At 45.2% G+C, this 23596-nt stretch overlaps 1 protein-coding gene across 1 annotated transcript in view; it reads right to left on the bottom strand.

Annotated features, from left to right (window-relative positions):
- Positions 1-1300: 1300 nt before the first annotated feature.
- Positions 1301-23596, bottom strand: part of cacng4b (calcium channel, voltage-dependent, gamma subunit 4b) — a gene marked incomplete at both ends in the record, with an annotated part of 60562 nt that continues 38266 nt past the window's right edge. The window contains 3 exons of the mRNA XM_084328666.1: positions 1301-1824; positions 3795-3935; positions 13898-13981. Of these exons, the coding sequence (XP_084184792.1) occupies positions 1301-1824; positions 3795-3935; positions 13898-13981 (749 nt within the window). The remainder of the gene's footprint in view (positions 1825-3794; positions 3936-13897; positions 13982-23596) is intronic.

Below are 23596 nucleotides of genomic sequence, written 5' to 3'. Positions count from 1 at the left end.
AGAAGGGAACTCATTTTGTGCAAAAATGGAAAGCTTGCCAATGTTCATGAGGCAGAATTGTTACAATAGCCGATAATCCATTTTCCTAATGATAAATACGGATGGACCGCGGGGGAAACTAAAGTGACGTCAGACTACACCTCCCTATAGATCTGTTAAGACGTCGATATATTATTTTCTTTAAAGGCATTAAGCAACGCTAGATGACTGTGTTAAGAAGACTCCCTGTTGTCTCTATTAAATGGCAGGAAAACCCGCTGGTTCAGGAGAGGATGTGAGGCGAGAACACATTGGTTACCAGGACACGCCAAACCAACAAACGTAGAGAGGTCCACACTCGATAGCAACAGCAGCTCAGATGGAACACTGCTTCAGGATGAAGGATACATTTAATTTAGCACCATGTTTTATATCTTCAAGTTCAGTATAGGTAGAACGGCTGTTGATTGGTTGACATAAAGTCGTTCACGCTCAAGTTTACCCTCAAAGACATAAAACAACATTGGGATTGTGATCCCACTGTTCTATTTTTTTTGCCGTTTCACTTTTTCTTCCGTCCCCCAATTTTGTTGTTATGCCAATTCCCTTCCTGGTCGTTGTGCTACCCTACTGTTAGTCTGGAGAGGGTGTAGACTACCACATGCCTCCTCCAATACATGTAGATTCACCAGCCACTTCTTTTCACCTGACAGCTAGGAGTTTCACTTGGAGAGCGTAACACACACAAAGGTTCACGCTATCTCCCCCAGACCTCCTCCCTGCTGAACAGGCGACAGGACCAACCTGTAGGAGTCACTGTTGCAATGACCAGGATGCATATCCCCACCAGTTTCACAACCACGAGCACAGCCAATTGTGGGTCATAGGGACGACTGCCCAAGCCATAGGTACAGCTGCCAGGAATTTAACCAGGGTCTCTGCGGTGTTACACACTGTTCTTTTAAGTAATCTCGACAACAGGCTTGAAAAAGATAATACTGATCTTGGAATCTTTTTTTAAAGGCTACAACACAAACAACTCTGGTGGTATCTACAATCCAGGGCCACATCACATAAAGAACCAAAGCTCTGTTCATGGGTTCATGGTCTTAAATCAGATCTGAATATCCCCTCAACCTCCTGTAGTGATTTCAATCAGGACAGTCACTCTCTTTTGGAACCTCTTGTGCTTCTCAAATGGTATAGGCCACTGTAAGCCCAAAGGCTTCATTGATTGGCCAAGAGAGTTCCAGCCCCTCCTATCCCTCAAGCTCCAGTAGGGGCTTGGCCTCTCTCTCCATCAGCCCGGCGGACAGCTATCTCACACGGGCGTGGTCCTGCGGTTTACCCCGTCCTTCAGTTCGTTGGGGAAACAGTTATGGACCTGGAGGAACTCGGCGGACGCCTGGTGCTCCGGACTGTAGGCGTTCTCCACCACACTGTCTCTCGCCAGCGCATACATGGACAGCTCGCCGAGCGGACCGCCGGCAGACTGTGCCCCCTTCAGGCCGACCGGTGAGTTTTCCCGCGACGCCTCTGTGGAGCGGGAGCTGGAACGCGACGTCCGACGGCGGTAGCGGAAGCTCGGCATGCGCGAGTATGGCGACGAGGAGGAGAGCGAGCGGATGAAGTCGCGCCGAGCCCGCCAGCGGACCTCCTTGTTCTTCTCGATGTAGATGTTGACGGCGAGGACGGCCACGGTCTCCGCCACGATGAAGGAGAGGGCACCGAAGTAGAAGGACCAGCCGTAGGAGTAGGTGAACTTCTTGTCGTCGTCACGCTTGTCGCTTGGGTCGCCGGCGTTGCTGGAGATGTAGACAATGATGCCGATGATGTTGCTCAGGCCTGGAGGAAGGAGACGGAGAGGGAAAGAGTAGGAAGGATGGACAGAAGAGAGAAAGAGCAAATTAATCATAGTGATGGAGTGAGGAAGAGTGAGAATGAAAGGGTGAGGGAAAAACAACAGAAAGAAAAAGTCAAGGCAATGGAGGGAAGATCAAATAAATGGCTGTGCCGGACCGTTAAGCTTTCCCATCATGTCTCACCTTTGACCTCAACAGCAAGACACATGAAGCCCATGATCCCGCAGTTTATGACTGTGTTCATCTGCCAGTGATTACAGGACACTTGTCTCCATCGGGGCCATTAATGATGTATGTCAGTACTAGAACATTCTTGCGATGGTTTTCTGTGAAATTAGACTACTACAGCGTTGCTGACGATGGGGATATAAGACCGATTTTTCTGCAGTGGTTCAGTTTCTGTAAAAAAAGTTTCACACCAGAAGTAGCACTACGAAGCAGGTTGGCTCCCCTCGTTACAAAACCCATCAAAAAACTCATCAGCAGTTGTAATAAACATCAGTGTAATAAGGTATAATGGCCTACAGGTGGAGAGGCCTACCAGTAAACTACTAACTACGCCACGGGTGCTGTAGGTATGACTTCTCTGAAGAAATGCAGTATGCATACAGAATTATGTATATGTTCTAAGAGGTGATACATGGACAGGCTGCCATGGAATTTTAGGACAACCAATACATATTTATTTATAAGGCTTCATAAAATATTATTTCTAAAATACATGAATTTCAATTCAACATAAATATGTGTGTCAGCACTCACTTATTCATAACTAGCTATAGATCTTTTTCTATACCTAATGTGTCCTCAATTCACAGCCTCGCGTCAATTTTGGTTAACAGGAGGAATCATTATTTAGCTGCACATCAAATGTCCTGCTTAACAAGCTGCTAGAAAAATCTTACAAACAACTCCATCTATTTTGTAATGCCAGAATGGATAGAAATTATTGCACAGAGGCCACCCTAACCAGCTAACAAGAAGGAAGACATCCACATCTAGAAAAAGAGTGAAAACTGTCAACAGACAATCGTACTGTTACTGTGTCCAATTTAACTACAACCTTCTATAACTACTCCTGATCCTAAGGTTAGCATTTAACCCACTTACCTTTAAGAATGGAATAACAGACTGGGGATGATTCACTTGAATATTAGAAGCTTACTCCAGAAACTGGATCATATTGGGGTTTTAGTTCTACAGACTAATCCCCATGTCCTGGTCTTGACTCTTGAGTGAATCTTGGCTCAAGAAAGGTTTCAGGGGGTGGGCTAGTTAATTGTGTTAAATCTGTGACAGTTCTGGTTGCTGTCACCAAACCAAGATGTTTTTAACTTCTCTGAAGGTTCAGTTGGGGCCGACATCAGCGGTTGTGGCAGGGGTCTGAACTGGAAGAATCTCAGCTCATAACAAAACCCACTGGACCCAATTTGAAAGATTGTTCAAGGTCTACTCTAATTAATCTTACTCTTATTTTCAATAGGGTTGACAAAATTATCTTTGTCTTCAAGCTAATGATCACTGTCCTATTGCATGTGTCAGAAATACATGATTAAAGAAGACGAAATCTCACACGGTTACAGAGAGAAATTTTTGTGACCAAGCTTGTTTAACTGACATTTTCCATAGTGACATACACTGTACAACTGAGACCCCAGATGTTCAAATAGCACTGGACTTTTTCCACTAAAACCTTTATTTCAGTTATTGATAAACATGCATCATTAAAAAGAAACATAGAATAAAAAACAGAGGAACACCCTGGTTTTCACACAAGTTGTCAGCTTTGTGTAAAGAAAGGAACATAGATCCTTTACACTGGCTATAATCTAAACAACAAAGAAATAAATGTACTTCAGCTGTAAATCGAATTATTATTTAGACCTAATTCCTAGCTCCTACTGAAAACCGGCAACATTTTAGAAAGTAGTAAAGTCATCTAGGCTAGCTCACCTGCGGCTACAAAGAAGATGCCAGCGCTGAGCAGAATGTTGTTCCACTTGCTGTAGACGCGGCCCACTCCCACACACAGTCCCCCCAGCATCAACAGAACGGTACTGAGGATGGGGAACACGCTGGAAGCCCGCACTATACCTAGAGAGAGAGAGAGAGAGAGAGAGAGAGAGAGAGAGAGAGAGAGAGAGAGAGAGAGAGAGAGAGAGAGAGAACAGGTAGAGTTGCACGCAACAGCTAATGTGCTAAAGGTTTACTGAACAACCTCATTATGAAAAAGTTATATTTTACCAGGCAGTGAAACAGACAGAAGGAATTAAAAAAGAGACTTAAAGTGGTGATGAAGCAGTGAACAATGTGATCCTAGTTTGTTTGTTGTGTACCTTGTGTAAGACAGGGTTCTATAATCAAATGTGAAATCTATCTTATTTGTCTGAAAAATCAAATATAATATCCCTGTTTTCAACATGGGCGCCGCCATTTTGTTGCTGACGTCATGGCTGACGTCATGGGGCTTGTTTGGTGTATACACTGCTGGTTAGCTGCCTATAGTGAATGGGTCAGTCAGTAAATAAAATTTTGCCTACAAAACAACGGGACCGCGGTGGTTCTGTTTGTATTGCTCCTGGCTGTTCAAACTAATTTTACCATGTGAGAGAGAGGAAAGTTGGTTAATTTCCACAAACTACCAGTGAAAAAAACAGTGTTGTTGGCACGTTGGCTCAGGCTGGCTGCACTCAGGCGGCGCGACCAGCCTGTTGGACAGGGAAGGAGGATCTGCAGCGAACACTTCATTGCCTCGGATTATGTTGTTGGGGTGGGATGTTTGTCCAGAAGACCACTAATCAGCTGAAGCCGGACGCGGTTCCCTCAGTCTTCGACAGACAGACCGGCCCAGGCAGTTCAGCGTCGCGGAGCATTCAGCCTGCTGGCTACCTAGATCCACTTCAACCAGCGTCGCGGAGCATTCAGCCTGCTGGCTACACAGCTCCACTTCAACCAGCCGAGCGTCGGGAGCTCCAGCAGCTTGTCGATGTGCTAATAGCCTGGAGCCAGCTACCGTTAGCTTGCCGAGGCTATTAGCACACCGACAAGCTGCTGGAGCTAGCTACCGTTAGCTTGCCGAGGCTATTAGCACACCGACAAGCTGTGTAGCCAGCTACCGTTAGCTTGCCGAGGCTATTAGCACACCGACAAGCTGTGTAGCCAGCAGGCTGAATGCTCCGCGACGCTGGTTGAAGTGGATCTAGGTAGCCAGCAGGCTGAATGCTCCGCGACGCTGAACTGCCTGGGCCGGTCTGTCTGTCGAAGACCGAGGGAACCGCGTCCGGCTTCAGCTGATTAGTGGTCTTCTGGACAAACATCACACCCCAACAACATAATCCGAGGCAATGAAGTGTTCGCTGCAGATCCTCCTTCCCTGTCCAACAGGCTGGTCGCGCCGCCTGAGTGCAGCCAGCCTGAGCCAACGTGCCAACAACACTGTTTTTTTCACTGGTAGTTTGTGGAAATTAACCAACTTTCCTCTCTCTCACATGGTAAAATTAGTTTGAACAGCCAGGAGCAATACAAACAGAACCACCGCGGTCCCGTTGTTTTGTAGGCAACATTTTATTTACTGACTGACCCATTCACTATAGGCAGCTAACCAGCAGTGTATACACCAAACAAGCCCCATGACGTCAGCAACAAAATGGCCGCGCCCATAATGATAAATTCTTCAAAAATGCACATAACAAATCGTTTTTTCTTAGAAACTGCTTATTTTTATAAAGTGATTTTTTCTGTGGCTTATCTAAATACTAATGTGATGCTATGAATATGTATTTATCGCTATGCTTCATCTCCACTTTAAGGCGAGACAGTACCCCCGAAATCGCCTTTTTGCTTTCCAAATGTCTTCCTATCTATACAAAGGGGTTTGTTGATATATCATTCATAGCCTGATTTATAGTACATTTATACCAAAAAACCCGGCGAAAAGATTTTTTTATGACTATAGACAGCATTTCCTGATTTATGGAATGATAAAAAGACATAGCCACAATCCCTTCTGTAAAAAGTTCATTGTGTTATGTGTCAACATAATGAAACAATTTTTTTTTATCTGGCATCATCCAATGTGTGATGTCTATCCTGGCGAGATATGCAAATGCCCGCATATTTAATTAGGCAACGCCCATTTTGCATATATATATAAACATAAAATCTCCGAAAACTTGCAATACATTTTGTCTTAGTTGTTACATAACAAACTGGGAAAGTTTCATAGTGATATCTATTAAAAGAAAATTTGCCTATATGGGGGTACTGTCTCGCCTTAAAGATACAGTACAGCGATGTTTAAATTCAGTCACAAATTGCTTAATTTGGACTATTAATGTCATGAGTAAAAAACAAATGTTAGCTTCAAATGTATCATTTGATTTGTTATAGTGTCACGATCGGGGCTCGAGCCTGCCAGATGAGGATCAATCAGCGCGGCTGCAAGGGATTACCTCATCAAGCAGGCTCTATATCACCTGGCAGATCCCGTCATCCGGCGTCGCAGTGTTAAACTGCCTACCTAGGTACGACGACTCTGTATCTACCCCTGTGTTATCCCTTCCCTAACCTTCTGTTTCTTGTGCCCCAGGACCCCGCTCCAGCGCCCTTCCGCCTGGACGTCTCGAGCCAAGCAAGGAGAACCCCTGCTCACTCTCCCAACGCAAGACCTGTACGTACCCGCTCCAGCGCCCTTCCTGCCTGGACAACTCGAGCCAAGCAAGGAGTACCCCTGCTCACTCTCCCAAGCGCAAGACCTGTGCTCTCTGCCAACAGCTGCACTGGAAGTGCACCTGTTCTTATCCCCCCCCCCCCAAGAACATTATAACTTCCATCTATCACACATTCCTGTTATAACTCTGCTTGTTTGGGAAGAACAATTAAAGAACCCTAAACCGCTCCATTCTCTCTCCTCCTGTGTTGCTATTGGGCTCCGCAAGACCCCCTATCCTCACATTATAAGTGTTTTAGGCGTGGCATACTGTTCACTACACACTAAAGAAGTTTGACTGTGAAGGACTCCTCATCTCATCCTGTGCGTCCTCTCACTCAGCTAGATGTGAATGATGGGCCAATCAGAGTAATGCGATATTTCAGAGGAAGCAGATTGGATATATGCAATGGCTTGATTTCGTTTGATAATTTTCACAACAACAACATCTCTAACATTTTGGATACTGTGACATCATCATACGTTCTGTAAAAAAATTGAAGATTGAAAAACTCAAAGATTCTCATTGAACTGTATCTTTGAGTGATGGGGAATCCGCTAATGCGATTAACCCACGCAAGTCGGGTTTGAACTCCCGACTCGCGCTTCACGCTGTCACATTTCACCTCACATTCCTGTCTTCTCTCCCTCTCTGAAAACAAATCCAATCTCAAACCCAGTGGCGGCCAGTGTGAACTACATTTGGGTGGGCGCGGGGGGGGTGAAGGGGGGGGGGGGGGCAAGCGGACAGCTGACCAAGTGGACAGCTGAGCTGACTCAACATAACGTTACCAACGTTAAGTCGAGACTCGAGTTCATTCATACTACACTAGTACACGTATTATCAATGCAATAATGAACACATATATATATCTTGTCATTTTAAACAAGTTACCATTCATTCATTCATCCATTATGCGTCACCCGCTGTGAAATTAACAACAACAATAACACGCTGTGTTGAGAGAGCGAGAGAGAGAAGAGAGAGAGAGAGAGAGAGAGAGAGAGAGAGAGAGAGAGAGAGAGAGAGAGAGAGAGAGAGAGAGAGAGAGAGAGAGAGAGAGAGAGAGAGAGAGAGAGAGAGAGACCGCATTAACTCACTGTTTAGTTGAAACGTGGTCCAGGAGGGCTTGATAAAGTGTATATGTCCACTGTCACACAGTCCCAGACTGTTGATGTATATCCACTGTCCAGATAGCTTATTGTTAGCACAACACAACAATACTGTGATGAGCTGTGTCTCACTGTCTTTGCCCATTTCCACGTCGAACAGCCTGCAAACTACCTGGCGTTCTATCGCCCTGCTCTAAGACAAACTCTAACCTTAACCAACTTTGAAAGAGTGCCTAAGCTTAACCGTCGAAAGAACTTGCCGTCACGCTCTAAGACAAACTCTAACCTTAACCAACTTCGAAGAGTGGCTACAGTGTAGAAACTGACGTCGGCCAATCAGAGAGCGTCTCCGAGAAATGCGGCTACGGAAAGTATAGACGCTGCTTGCTTAGATGATATAGACCGCTTGAAAACGCGCCCGGCTTCCATCATAATACATCATATTTCAACGCACAGCGCGTTACGCACTGATTGGCTGCGACGGATACAGCGATGAAACCAGTGCACGCCTGTAACGTTCGGGAGACTATCATCCTTAGGATTGTCTCCCACTGTCTACCTGGGTCACTCCTGTTGTTATTGTTCACCTTGTATGTCACCACTGATTGCTGTCATCACTAATTGTCTGTCACACCTGGGTGCTGTCATTGGCTGTCAGACTGCTGCTCCTCATTGACAGCGTGGAATGTTGAGAATGTGACGTATTTAACATTTGCTCTATTCCTTGTTCTTTGCTAGAGCTTCACCTAATACTACGGACGTACCTACCGCTGGACAAGCACAGACAGATATTCTTCTCCCTGTTATTGTTAATGCTTTCCCCTGTTAATAAACAGTACAACTGTTTTGATATAGTAATACATTCTCCGTCTCGTTCTTCTACCTCGACAACTTGGAAGTCACTTACCCGTTCGTAACAGAAGCTCTAGCCATCATGACTTCCAACGAGGAGATACGGGACGAGATGGTGAGCCTACGGGACCAGCTCAGGATCATGATGGAGCGGCAGATGGCAGTCGGTGTCGAGCTGGGTCGACTGGGAGATGTTTCCCTGGCTTCTCAGGAGACGGCGGAGACAGCGTTGGCGGCGGTGAACCAGACCCGCTCTACGACATCAACGAGGATATCCACAGCCGGAGGAGCATCATCGATCGGCGGGGAAGGCGAGCGGGGGTATCCGGTGGATCGGGAGGACTACCGAGAGCCACGTCTGCCGGCGCCGGAGCGCTATGGAGGGGCTCCTACCGGCTGCCGTGAGTTTATCGCCCAGTGCTCTCTCATTTTTCAACTACAGCCGCGTACTTTCCCCAGTGATGTGGCGCGGGTAGCCTATATTATAACTCTCCTCACGGGTCGTGCTCTCTCTTGGGCCACAGCGGAGTGGGAGAGTGGGTCTGTGGTCTGCCGCGACGCGGATGCCTTCGCCCTGGAGTTGCGCCGTGTATTCGATACCTCCAGGGTGATTTCCATTTACGAGGCCGGCAGTCGACTTATGTCCTGCCGGCAGGGCATTCGCGCCGTAGCAGACTACGCCATAGATTTCCGTATTGTGGCTCGGGAGGCGGACTGGCCTGAGGTTCCCTGCTGTGTCCATTTTTTGCATGGTCTCTCCACTCGCATGCAGGACGAGCTGGCTACGCGGGAGCTACCCGAACGCCTGGATCTATTGATTAACATGGCCATTCGGTTAGATAATCGTCACCGGGAGAGGGGACGCGAGAGGGAGGCTTCGTCACAGGTACTCTTCCGTCCCTCTCCTAGTGTCGATCGGCCAGCATACCAGCCAATGAGAGAGCACCGGGGCGATGACGAGCCCATGCAGCTGGGAGCGTTGAACCTCTCTGAAGCGGAGAAACAGAGGCGGGTCAACGAGAAGCGCTGTTTTCATTGTGGCCGCACGGGGCATCGCTTCGCCGCCTGTCGGGGCTCGGGAAACGCAGGAGCCCGCTAGGCCTGGGGAAGGTGCTAGCAGGTGGGCATGTCTCTCCGGTCATAAACGTTCACGACTCACGTACTTTTTTTGATGTCACTGTCAGGTGGGGGGATTCTTCTACAACGGCCAAGGCTTTAGTGGATTCGGGGGCTGCGGGCAACTTGATTCATGTGGGGGTGGCTCTAGAATGGGGGGTTCCTTTAGAGACACTAGAGGTGCCCATCCCTGTCCGTTCGCTGGACGGCCGACCGCTTGGTTGTGGATTTGTTACCCAACGCACCGGGAAACTGTGGGTTCAGGTGGCGGGTAGCGAGGGGGAATATTTGAATTTTTTTGTTGTTATGTCTCCTCATTCCGACATTGTTTTAGGCCACCCCTGGCTTGTGCTGCATAATCCTTGTATTAATTGGGCTACGGGTGAACTCTCCATGGGAAGCGGCGTCAGCGCTGACGCTGGCCGTGAGTTCATCCGTCCCTCCCCCCCTCCCTCTTTTGTCTCTCTCCAGGTTGACGGTGGACGTTGCAGATTCTTTATTATCCCCCAACCCCGATTTGGCAGGTGTTCCTGCGGTCTATTGTGACCTGGCGGACGTTTTTAGTAAAACGCGTGCTAAAGCACTACCGCCTCATAGACCTTACGACTGCACCATTGATCTTCTACCCGGCGCTTCTCCGCCCCGGGGACGGATGTTCTCTCTCTCCCGCCCTGAGACAGTGTCCATGAACACTTACATTCGAGAGGCATTGTCCGCGGGGCATATCCGACCGTCCACATCCCCTGCAGGCGCTGGCTTCTTTTTTGTGGCTAAAAAAGATGGTGATCAGCGGCCGTGCATAGATTATAGGGGGTTGAATGACGTTTCCATCAAGAACCGTTATCCTTTACCGCTCATGGACACCGCCTTTGAGTGCTTACAGGGGGCACAGGTCTTTTCTAAACTTGACTTACGTAATGCATACAACTTGGTCAGGATTAGAGAAGGGGACGAGTGGAAAACTGCATTTAATACTCCTAATGGGCATTATGAGTATTTAGTCATGCCTTTTGGTTTAGCTAATGCTCCAGCAGTTTTCCAAGCCCTGGTCAACGACGTGCTGCGGGATCTAATTGGGGTGTCAGTGTTTGTATATTTGGATGACATCCTTATTTTTTCTCGCGATATGGTGCAACACCAACTGCACGTTCGTGAGGTGCTTCAACGTCTCCTTAAGCATCAACTGTTTGTTAAGGCTGAGAAGTGTGTGTTTCACACTGACACCGTTTCCTTCCTGGGCTTTGTGTTGACGAAGGGCGATCTTCGCATGGATCCAGCCAAGGTGAGTGCAGTCTTGGATTGGCCACGGCCTTCGTCGCTCAAGGAGTTACAACGGTTTTTGGGCTTTGCAAATTTTTACAGGCGCTTTATTCGCAATTTTAGCGCCTTAGTCAATCCATTAACCGCTCTCACTAAGTCCTCTCTCCCTGGCTTTGAATGGTCGCCTAGGGCAGAGTCGGCCTTCTGCGACCTCAAACGTCGATTTACCTCCGCCCCTGTACTGATCCGTCACGACACAGAGGCTCCGTTCATGGTGGAGGTGGATGCCTCTGACACCGCGGTGGGGGGGGTAATCTCGCAGAGATGTTTAAAGGATGGTAAGGTGCATCCTTGTGCCTTCTTTTCACGCCGGCTGTCTCCGGCCGAGCGTAACTACGACGTGGGTAATCGGGAGTTATTGGCAATCAAATTGGCATTGGAGGAATGGAGACATTGGTTAGAGGGGGCGGCACATCCTTTCATTGTTTGGACTGACCATAAGAACTTGGCTTACATCCAAGGGGCTAAACGCCTTAACGCTCGCCAGGCCAGGTGGGCGTTATTCTTCACTCGATTTCGGTTTACCATCTCCTATCGACCCGGTTCCAAGAACGTCAAGCCTGACGCCCTGTCACGTCAGTTTGATCTTCCGGGTCGAGAGGAGAAGCCCCACCCTATTATTCCACAGGCCTTGATTTTGGCACCCGTGTCATGGGGCATAGATAGGGTGGTGAGGTCGGCTCAGGCACGGGAGCCCGATCCCGGTGGGGGTCCTCCGGGTCGGATGTATGTGCCCAAGGCGGCACGCTCACGCCTGCTGCAGTGGGCGCATACATCCTCTCTCACCGGCCACCCTGGGGCCACCAGAACCCTGGAGTTTATCCGTAGGAGGTTTTGGTGGCCGACAGAGGGGGGGGATACACGCTCCTTTGTGGCGGCCTGTCCGGTGTGCGCGCGCAGTAAGACCTCTCGCCGTGCGCCGGCGGGTCTCCTCCGACCGCTTCCTATTCCCAAGCGTCCCTGGTCGCACATATCCCTGGATTTTATTTCCGGTCTTCCCTTATCGGATGGGTTCACTGCCATCCTGGTGGTGGTGGACCGGTTCTCCAAGGCGGCCCACTTCATTCCCCTCCCCAAGCTCCCCTCGGCCCGGGAGACGGCTGACCTTGTGGTGCAGCACGTCTTTCGGGTTCATGGGCTTCCAGTGGATATTGTGTCCGACCGGGGTCCTCAGTTTGCCTCCAGGTTCTGGAAGGCGTTCGCCGCCGGTCTGGGCGCCTCCGTCAGCCTGTCGTCTGGGTTCCATCCGCAGACGAACGGGCAGACGGAGCGTGTCAACCAGGACCTGGAGGGCGTTCTGAGGTGCTACGTTGCTGGGTGTCCGGCGACGTGGAGTAGGAGGTTGGCCTGGGCTGAGTATGCGCATAATACCCTCCTCTCCTCCTCTACTGGTATGTCTCCCTTTCAGTGTCAATATGGTTTTCAACCTCCTCTGTTTCCCGAACAGGAGCAGGAGGTGGAGGTGCCGTCGGCCCAGGCACATGTGGCTCGCTGTCGCAGGACGTGGAGCAGAGTGCGGACGGCGCTGCAGAAGGCCTCGGTTAAGGCTCAGCGGCAAGCTAACCGCAAGCGTCGTCCGGCTCCGGTTTTCCGTCCGGGACAGCGGGTTTGGCTTTCCACTCGTGATCTCCCTCTCCGGGTGGAGTCCAGGAAGCTGGCTCCTCGCTTTATAGGGCCCTTTAAAGTGGTACGTCGGGTGAATCCTATGGCTTACAGGCTACGCCTTCCGGCCTCTATGAGGGTCCATCCGACGTTTCATGTGTCCCTGTTGAAGCCATTCCTCTCATCGCCCTTGTCCCCGCCACTCCCTGCGGTTCCTCCGCCCCGCATTATTGACGGTCAGCCTGTCTATACGGTGCGGAGAATCCTGAGTTGTAGGCGGAGGGGTAGGGGGTTTCAGTTCTTGGTGGATTGGGAGGGGTACGGGGTAGAAGAGCGTTCTTGGGTGCCTCAACGGGACATATTAGATCCCAGCCTGATCGATGATTTCCGGCGGCTGCATCCCGAGGCCCCTAGGTGAACGTCAGGTGCCGTTCGTCGGGGGGGGATACTGTAACGTTCGGGAGACTATCATCCTTAGGATTGTCTCCCACTGTCTACCTGGGTCACTCCTGTTGTTATTGTTCACCTTGTATGTCACCACTGATTGCTGTCATCACTAATTGTCTGTCACACCTGGGTGCTGTCATTGGCTGTCAGACTGCTGCTCCTCATTGACAGCGTGGAATGTTGAGAATGTGACGTATTTAACATTTGCTCTATTCCTTGTTCTTTGCTAGAGCTTCACCTAATACTACGGACGTACCTACCGCTGGACAAGCACAGACAGATATTCTTCTCCCTGTTATTGTTAATGCTTTCCCCTGTTAATAAACAGTACAACTGTTTTGATATAGTAATACATTCTCCGTCTCGTTCTTCTACCTCGACAACTTGGAAGTCACTTACCCGTTCGTAACACACGCCCACTGTAAGCGCTATTGCGTCTAGCCCGAGAGAAATGCGGCTACGGAAAGTATAGACGCGGTATGATTCTCTATCAGACAGTCACTTCCTGTTAATGAAAACAATTATTTATATTTGATATATTAACGTTATATTGTGCATTGGAAACACAAACATACTTAAAATGCGTAAATATTATTCATTTTAAACATGTTTATTTTATTTCTAGGGCCCAAAAAAAAAATATATATATATATATTTTCTTCTTCTTCTTTTAACCAGGGAGGGCGGCGCTCTAGCGCCCACTATCGGCCGGCCGCCACTGCTCAAACCTTGGAATGAGAGAGTGTTACACCTGCAGGGGGTCCTTGTTGAAAGGGAATCATAAAATACATGAGGATTGGTGGTTTGCCCGCCCCATCTTTTAAAACATAAAGAGAGAGAGAGAGGGTGAGGGACGGACAAGGACAAACAAAAGAGGAAGAATAGGGGAGCAACTCACGCAGGAGGTATTCAGAGCTGTCCGTGTCGTAGTCATTGTCGTCAGGGAAATGGTTGATTCTGTAGCAGCTGCCTTGATTGATGCCTGCAGGACAATGTCAAGAGATTCACACGGTCAATCGTCATGGTTCCATAACGATTATACACAAAAGACCACCGTTGAACCATTGTCTGTCCAAAAATGGTGTATGCATAGCCCTAGGGAACAGCTATGCAGGCACGTTCAGAGGGGGGAGGGGCTTTGGGTGCCCAAGCATTTTCCCATGTGCCCCTTGATGACCAAAGTGCCCTTTTTCATTTTTTATACATGTGCCCTTTTTAAATTTGAGCACCTGCCCTCTTTCAATTGAGGATTGTAACCATTTCATCCATGCAGAGGCATAGTATGATTGATTGATTGATTGATTGATTGATTGATTGATTGATTGATTGATTGATTGATTGATTGATTGATTGATTGATTAATTGATTGATTGATTGAAAACTTTATTAACAGATTGCAGAATGGGTACAATACAGTACAGCTCAATACTAACAACTGCTAAGAGGATGAAGACCAGAAAAATACTTTTGTTTACATAAGGGTCCTCCATTTTCAATTCATCAAGACATTTATGACATACAAGACATACAAATATACAGTACTGTGTAAGAAAAAGAGATCATAAAAAAAAATATATACATCCGAACGGGAAGAAACTGTACATTGGAGGGGGTTGGGTGGGATTTTGACATTTACCGGAGCCAGTTTCTAATTGCAGCCACCCGTAGAGAGCAGTTCTGAAGGAGGGTAGGGATTCATATTCATTTACAGCTGTGGGTAGGGCATTCCACATCATTGTGGCATAATTGCGAAACGTGTTTAGTCCCTTGTTTGAGCTGAATCTGGGTTGAACGTGATTTGTGGAACTCCCTCTGGTGTTGTGGTCATGGACTTCACTGACCTTTAGGAAGTATTTCGACAGGTACATGGCAGTGGCGTCGCGTGGCTAAAATAACAGGGGAAGCCAAAAACATTTATTAAAAAGAAATTATTAAATATTTTTATTAATTTTATTTTAATTTTTTTTAAGTCAAGCAGTCACCATGTACACTACAGTATGGCTCGGCGGCCAGTCAAACTTTCTTAACAGATTGCAGAATGGGTACAATACAGTACGGCTCAATACACACAATTGTATAAGGGGATCCCAGACCAGAGAAAGACGTTTGTCTTGTTTACATCAGGGTCCCCCATTTTCAATTCATAGTGACATTTATGACATACAAGACATCATGACATCAAATATACAGTACTGTTACCCATAGATCCTGACAGAGTATATACATATGATGGGGAGGGGACTGTACATTAGGAGGGGGTGGGTGGGTGGGATGGGAGAGAAATATACATATGGCCGGGAGAGAATATGACTGTCTATTAGACAAACGTGACAAGACAAACGTATTTCTCTGGTCTGCATCCCCTTAACAATTGTGTGTATTGAGCCGTACTGTATTGTACCCATTCTGCAATCTGTTAAATAAAGTTTTCATTCATTCATTCATTCATTCATTCATTCATTCATTCACGTGTCTGTTGCGCGGCGCGCCCAGCCATCAGAGCGCTCCTACTGTAAAATGCGGAAGCAGCCATTTCAGCCTCAGTTTTACTCGTTTATAAAAATGATTTAAAATGTTTATTAGCAACGCCGAGCTTTCAAACCCCGCCGCATCTGTGTGTGAAACCCTAATGGAACGCTGGGTACCTTTGACATTTATATCCGATATATTTTGGACCCACCGCTAGCTTTTAAGCAGTGCTTGATGGTGCACATTAACCTGGCTACTACGGAGGAATAAGTGACTGCGTATTCCAGCCCCTGGCTTGCATTGCAGTCATGAAAGGGTATACAAGCTTGCCTGATAACGTTAGTTAGTCAGTCAGGCTGCTCAGTGCTTACCTGGTCAATAATGTGGTCCTCCTCTTGCCAGATAGATTTGTTAAATCATAATATCCACAGTGGTGTGCTCTGCTGGTCCTCAGTAAATGTCCCGCCGGCGAAAATAAGTTGCTATTAAAGTGCTAAATGTTAGATACACTAATAGAGGATTCGAACGTGCCCGCTCTGTTAATAACATTTTCAATCAATTCCGTGAGGGGATGATGTTCAGACATGTTTGTAGTAGACTACTAGACTGAGTGACGCCAGACAGTTTTATACTACTAATGGGATGTCACGTTAGGTAGTCAGGTGGAAACGTGAACTTCTGAGTGCCCCGCCTCCAGGGGGGAAAATATGCTGAGTGTTTTCCTCCCAGCTCCGTTTTAAACTTTTAGGGTGTGGCAGTCAGCTCGAATCTGATTGGCTAGGATCGGATTTGGACTCTATAATGCTGGAAGCCTGGAGAAAGAGACCTACCCACTGCATCTCTCCTATACTAGCTGCAGTGAGCACAGTCTGACAGTGTGTTAGAGGGAGTGAGAAGGAGAAGAGGGAGACATTTAAAAAAAATATATATATATATAACACAGATGCACAGATGAAAAAGAATGTAAACTATATTAAAAAAAATTATATATATATATATATTTTTTTTTTTCATATTTCATATTTCATATTTGATATGAATTTATAGGGAGGCATGGCTTCCGTTGGCTTCCATAAGGATTCGCCACTGGTACATGGGTATCTTAGTGGTGTAGTGTATCTTGAAGACCAGGCCCATTGCAAGTAGCTGTACTCTGTCGTCTACTCTAAGCCATCCTAGATTGTCAAAATGGGCAGGGGTAAGGTGGGTGTTAGGAGTAAGGCCAAGCAGTAGTCTGACCAGTTTGTTTTGTGATGTTTGTAGCCTTGTTTTTAGGGCCTTTGAGGTGCTTTGGTACCATGAGGTGCAAGCATATTCGTAGAACCCTTGAATGAGTGCTCCTGTTAGAGTCTTAAAGGTGTTCTTATTTACCAGAGAGGAGATCCTGTACAAAGATCTTGTTCGTTGGTTGACTTTTTTTATTACATTGGTTGCCATTTTGTCACAGGAAAGATTTGCCTCTAGGATGGAACCCAGGTAGGTCATTTCATCTTTCCTTGTGACAATATTGTCACCCACTGTAACTGAGAAGCCGTTGGCCTTGCTGAGTTTGCTATTTTATCCAAAGAGAATGGATTCCGTTTTACCCAGGTGTAATGATAGTGTTAGGGTTTGTAACCGACCCCAAGCGCAACGGCACAGAGAGAGTTGTTTCAGAGTTAGCCAAAGCAAGGGCGTATTTATTCTCAGAGTCACAAGATAGAATTAGGTTGAGCAACAGAACAAACAGGGAATCTGGCATGTGAAGAATGTTGCGGCTCTGCAGATTCTCCCAGTAGGTGGTGGTGAGGAATTAGCTTGTGACGTCTGAGCCGCTCTGCAGATCCTCCCCGCATACACTCCAGGTGGAAACGGAGGGAGAGAGAGAAATCCCAGTTAGCCCAGCGCACAACAGAAACAGAGAGGTGACTGATCCAAATAAATATCCAAGTGACTTGATCTTCGGTGTGATACACACAGTTAGCAGAGTCCAGAGAAAAAACAATACGGTAATCCAAAGTGTAAATCCAACAACAAAAATGAGGTGAGAACAGTATAACAAAAACGGGATCTCTTCGGTGTTTCACAAACACACAAAAAACGGGTGATCCAAAAAGAACTGTTTCCAAAAACTCACCAGAGCGCAACGCGTAAAGCGGGCAGATAAGCGAGGCGCAGCTTCGTAAGGGGAATCAGGTTCTCCACAGGGATAACTTCACGAAAGTCCTGAGGAGCAACAGACAGGGAACAACGACGGGAAGGACAGGCAAATACAGCAGAATATTCAAAACGATCCAACATCAATATTTGGGTTGGGTAGGAGGGGTTGGGGGGGGGGAAACACTGTACAACTGTACAAGCAAAACTGTACATTGGAATATTGACAACCATACTAGGTAATTTACTGTACATTGGAGGGGGTTGGGGGTGGGAACACTGTACAAACAAGCAAAACTGTACATTGGAATATTGACAAAACCATACTAGGTAAATTACTGTACATTGGAGGGGGTTGGGTTAGGACATTTACACCCCTTCTGCTCATTTACTATTCATAAGATGTGCAAAAGAACATTAAAGTGATATGGGTGCAAAGGAATATGGTATGAGTGACCACACACAGTTCTTATCCGATCTGGGTCAAACTGGTTGGATAGGTTGAACAATTGCTTTTTATTTGTATTATTATTTTTTTATTATTCTAACCAGCCACTGGTTGCCCCTTCAAGTGGTGGTAGACAATTATATTAGATGATGTTGGTGTCCAGGGAAGGGAGAGTTGGACTTGGATGTTAAGTAAACCCCAGATGATTTCCAAAAAAAAAGAATTCAAAGAAAAAAATCGATTTTTTATTTTATTTTTTAATGCAGTCAGGCCACTGAACTTAGAAGCAGGCCAGGACGCCTATTCTTTATTCGGAGCCGAAGAGTGCTGCCGAGTGCTTCCGCGTTTTCCCTGATTGGCTGCGACACGCCGCGCGGCAACTCTGCCGCGGAGCGGAGCAGCAGAGCTTGCGGCATTATGTAGCCGTAATCCCTGATGTTTTTCATTCGACGCTTAGCTCAACTGGTATGCTGCTGTGCTGTGGAGCCTGCGGTGCGGTTGGTCACAAGTTCGAATCACTTCAATTTAAAAATTTTTAATTTTTTACGTTTATCATCTCTCGCTATAAACGTGCATTCTTCCGCTGGTTAAGTTTAGGCATTCTTTCGGAGTTGGTTAAGGTTAGGGAGGGTTAAGGTTAGGCATTCTTTCGGAGTTGGTTAAGGTTAGGGAGGGTTAAGGTTAGGCATTCTTTCGGAGTTGGTTAAGGTTAGGGTTAAGTTAAGGTTAGGCATTATTTCGGAGTTGGTTAAGGTGAGGGTTAAGTTAAGGTTAGGGAGGGTTAAGGTTAGGCATTATTTCGGAGTTGGTTAAGGTTAGGGTTTGTCACAGAGAATGCCTGTCTGTCTTTCTTGACGTGGAGGATGCGACCGAGTCATGGCCAATCAGAGAAACGCGACGCACTCTTCCGCTGGGAATAAGCTACACGCGGCCAGGACAGTGTTTCTAGTTGCAGCAGCGCAATAGTTAGATAACCTAGGTGGGGAACAACCAGGAGATCACTGCAACTCACACAAGTTGGAGAACTATATTTCTCTCTCTCTCTCTTGCTCTCACACACACACACAAAGGGAGCCGCATGTGATTGGTGGAGGCGGGACCCTTACAAAAAACTGTTGTTGCTAATCATTGACACATGCTAGCCTAGCCTGTAATAATCCCCCCCAGAAAAATCTACTTTGCATTTGATATATTGCAAATATATGCCATCACACACACTGGCATTTAAAGGGTTAGAATTATAAAATGAATATGTGGTGTTATGATCAGGGCTGAAGTTGAATAAAAGATTGTATTATTTTCAATCTGACATTACAAAAAAACTGAAAATCCATCAAAATCAGTGTTGTTGTTAATCATACATATGCTAGCCTGTTTTTTAACAATAATTTGTGATGCCATCATAAACACTGGCATTTAAAGGGTACAAATAAAAAGAAATCCTGCACCAGAATGCAGGAAATGAAGTTTTTGTAACAAGAAATGTCCTGGTGGGGGACCCCCAGACCCCCTGCTTAAAAAGTGGCCTGACTGGGGCTATATTTTGCACTATTCCTGGCCTGAATGATTTCCCCAATCCGGCCCTGGTTAAAAGCCTCCAATGCTTATTAGTGTGTGTGCGTTTGAACGTGTGCATGTTTCAACCATACATTTCCATTTATTAAAAAAAATTATAATAAAAAAAAAATGTATTAAAGAAATTATAATAATAATTACCTCCTATAATAGTGGGGGTCACGGCTCTCTGACACCGTTATTTGGGGGTCGCGGCCTGAAAAGTTTGGGAACCCCTGGTCTAGATCACTAGCATGGCTAACAAATGCAAATATATTGTAGTCTGACCCCTGGTTCTGACCCGGGATTACATTCCTTTTTGCGCCTCCGACGTCTGACGTGGACAAGAACCCCATCTATTAGGGATGGGCATACATTTTAGAATATTTGAATTGTTGTTACATTATATAAAATAATATATATATTAGGGCTGTCAAAATGAATGCTTTAACTTTGGAGATTAATTAAAATAATTTAAAGCATTAAAATAAATTAATCTAGATGAATCTATGGAGTGAAAAATCTTCAATTTTAGCGCCGCGGATATAAGAAGGTCTAGCTGAGTCAATGTTGATGGTTTTTTTGAACATTTGTATTTCACAGGAGAGAAACTGTATTCAAAGAAAGCTATTAAAATAGTCTTTGAATCTAAATATACTTTCTTTGTGTTGATTTTACATTAATTCCATGATTTTACTCAAGTAAATATCTGTTACAAGCTTCGGTCTTAAGTAGAAATATGCTATTTCTAATCTAGATTAATCTAGATTAATTACAGAAGATTGTGAGATTAATTAGTTAAAAAAAATATCTATTGACAACACTAATATATATATATATAATAGCGATCGTTTTTTTTTTTTCGCAAACAAATTTTTTCCCTTGTTTTTACCGGCACCTACACTGTGTACTGAGATGGGTCTGTTACAGTTTTTCTCAATTGCTTTGGTGCATTTCTCTGATCAGAATTAAAGTTCTGGCTGCTGTCATTGCTAACAGCTAGATATTTGGGAGTCGCAGCAGGCTAATGTTATTTCCAGGAACAAAAGCATTAATTCCGAAAGTTACATCGTTGATGCTTGAATTGTCTGAGCTTCCATGTTAACATATGGTTTTGTTTTTACTTAATAGCGAACATGAGATAATCCTCATTAGGTATGTACATACATACCAACTGTTTCACCTGTTTTATTCTCCACCCATTGATCATCCATAGCAACACTACTATCACCAACATATAAGAAGGGAGATCCCCCCTAATAACATTCGCAGACCAGGCAAGCGTAAAGCATTCATTCTGAAAGTTACATCACTGATGCTTGAAATGCATCCCAGCTGTTACAGTTTTTCTCAATTGCTTTGGTGCATTTCTCTGATCAGAATTAAAGTTCTCATAACTGTTAGTGCATTTCTCAAAACAATTAGTACAAACTGCAAAACCTAGTTGATAACCTGCAGAAGCGTGTCACTTGCTCAAAATGGATAGTTCATTCCTCAAAAGCAAGTATCCATGTCAATGAAAGTGTCACTGTCATCAAAATGAAAAGTCCTGACACCATTGTTTATGAACAAGATAGTCAAATGGCTTTGTCATGTTTTCATTATGACAGATCACTCTGTAAGTGTTTTCCAATGCAAAAAAGTCAGATATTGGTGACACTACCTGAAAATGCTCAAGACAGCACTATACACTATTTGCACAGCCATTTGAAATCTACAGTTACACATTACTGTACACACTGTACACATTGTAATATTCCCTCCTTGTTGGTCTGGGACATCAATGGTTGCTCTCTGTCCAATGGGATTTCTTCCACGCGGTCTACCTTTTGCCAGATTGAAACCCGCCTCATCAACGTATAATGTGTGCAGTGGTTCCCTGGTACACGCTTTATCCCAGAAGAGAGAGAGATAAAAACTATAAACTTTTCCTGTGTAACATAATGCATTTTGGACATCATATTGTACTGTATGAACTGTCATGTAAGTGTACTGCATGGCACTACACCAGGGGTGGCCAACCCGCGGCATAAGGACGTAGAATAAACATTTACAATTTTTTTTTAAATGGTCCATTTGCATGTTCTTGGTATCTGAATCTAGGGACATATATGGATCAGTGTCAGAAATAGTGTGTCTGTTACTAGGCTTGAGTAAATTGTAATGAACCAAAGGAGAATATCAATTCTATTTAAAAAAAATATATATCTTTGACTGTAAATAACACCATGCTAAAATTGACCAGACCTGAAAAATCTAAGCAAATGAATAAAGGGAAGATGATTAAACAGAAGGTTTTGTAGATACAGTACTGAATTCTGCCATCTTTTTTATAATGTAAATTTCTCCACCATTCTTCATCATATTGCAACACCGTTTTTTGCAAGACGTTCACAGAAAGGTAGAGAAACTAACTGCGTTCTGTTTTATGGCAATAACGTTCAGGTTTGTGGGAGATAATCCCAAAAAATAAGAGAAATTAAAAAGTAAATCCAGAAGTCAGATGATTGACAGGGGCTGGGTAGGGTAGTTTTTCGAAATTTGAAAGCCCTGAGTCTCTTCCTTCAAAAGACTACACTCACTTTTGGCTGTGCCACTTCCTCCTGTCAATATGTGCCGGTTTCCGACTCAATGCCCTGAGATTTCTATAATCTTATATTTCACTAATAACAGTTGAAATAATTGGTAAACAAACATAATGCTGAAAATATACACTTTTACTGTATATCTCGGGCTTTAGAGGTTAACCCTGTGAGGCCCAAATTAAAAAGAAATTAGCAACTTCAGAGGCCAGAGGGTGGGACATATAAACACATTTACTATCAAATAGCATTGTGAGGCTGAACAACAGGACCAATTGACTATACATGTGCTTAAAGGGGAACTATCTTATAAATGGCTTTTTCAGTGTTTACCATTGTTTCTTAGCTATGTGGACTTATATTAATAGGATATATGTCTCTAATTCTCATATTGGCGAATTCTTCCAATTCTCCTCTCACAATATTCACCCTCACTGAACTGAGTCATCTGAAAATGTGCATATCTGTGATGTCAGAGATTTCTCAGCTGCATAATAATGTGGCAGTTGATGTGGCAGTTGGCACCAGGCCACACAGTGGTTGGAGCCCAGCCTCAAAACGGCTTGAGGTAGAAAAATGCGGTTTTTAGTACTTGATTAGAAATACAAAACAATGCATTTAAAAAAAATAAAACCTAGGTGTTCCATAGACTCACAGGAATTGTGTAAAAGTGCCCAAATAGTGAAAGAAATAGTAAAATAGTTCCCCTTTAACATTTTTTAAATAAACATTATTTTTTTAAATGGCTAAAAGTGATTTTGTAATTTTGCAACCGTGGGTCTCACAGGGTACTTTTAACCCTTTGAGGCCCAAATAAAAAAGACATTAGCAACTTCAGAGGCCAGAGGGTGAGACCTATAAACACATGAAGGGTGCCGTGACTGAAAAAAAAGGTTGAGAAACGCTGGTATATGGTGTGGCTCTTTGTGGTACCACAGTCATTTTTTTGTGGCTCTTAGTCTCTGACTGGTTGGCCACCCCTGCACTACACAAAGTAACCAGTTTACAGCACTGAACATTAGAGTATGCATAGAACACATAAATGTTTTACTTGTGCATACTGGTGGCGGATCTCCTTCACTCTGTTCCAGTCAAATGGCTACTCATTTGTCAATTGTACTACAATTGTTTCATGCACATTTAATTTCCACTGAGCACTCTGTCAATTGTAGCGATTGAAACTGATTCAATATTCCCAAAGATATTGTCATCCTCTATAACAGCGCTTTGTATCTCTGTCAACCTTATGGCATTGTTTGCAATCACCATTGCACAAATGGCTTCCTCTTGTTGCGGAGTAAAAAGGGGCCCTCTTCCACCTCTGCGAGGTTGTCTTGCAATCCTATGTGGTGCAGAGTAAAATTACAGTAATGTACAGCAAACATGAGATATACTGCTTTACAGTAAC

The sequence above is a fragment of the Notolepis coatsorum genome, assembly GCF_963971535.1.
Source record: "Notolepis coatsorum genome assembly, chromosome: 14".
NCBI classification, from domain to species: Eukaryota; Metazoa; Chordata; class Actinopteri; order Aulopiformes; family Paralepididae; genus Notolepis; species Notolepis coatsorum.
The sequence above is the reverse complement of the archived record's forward strand: the minus strand, read 5'-3'. Positions and strand labels throughout refer to the sequence as shown.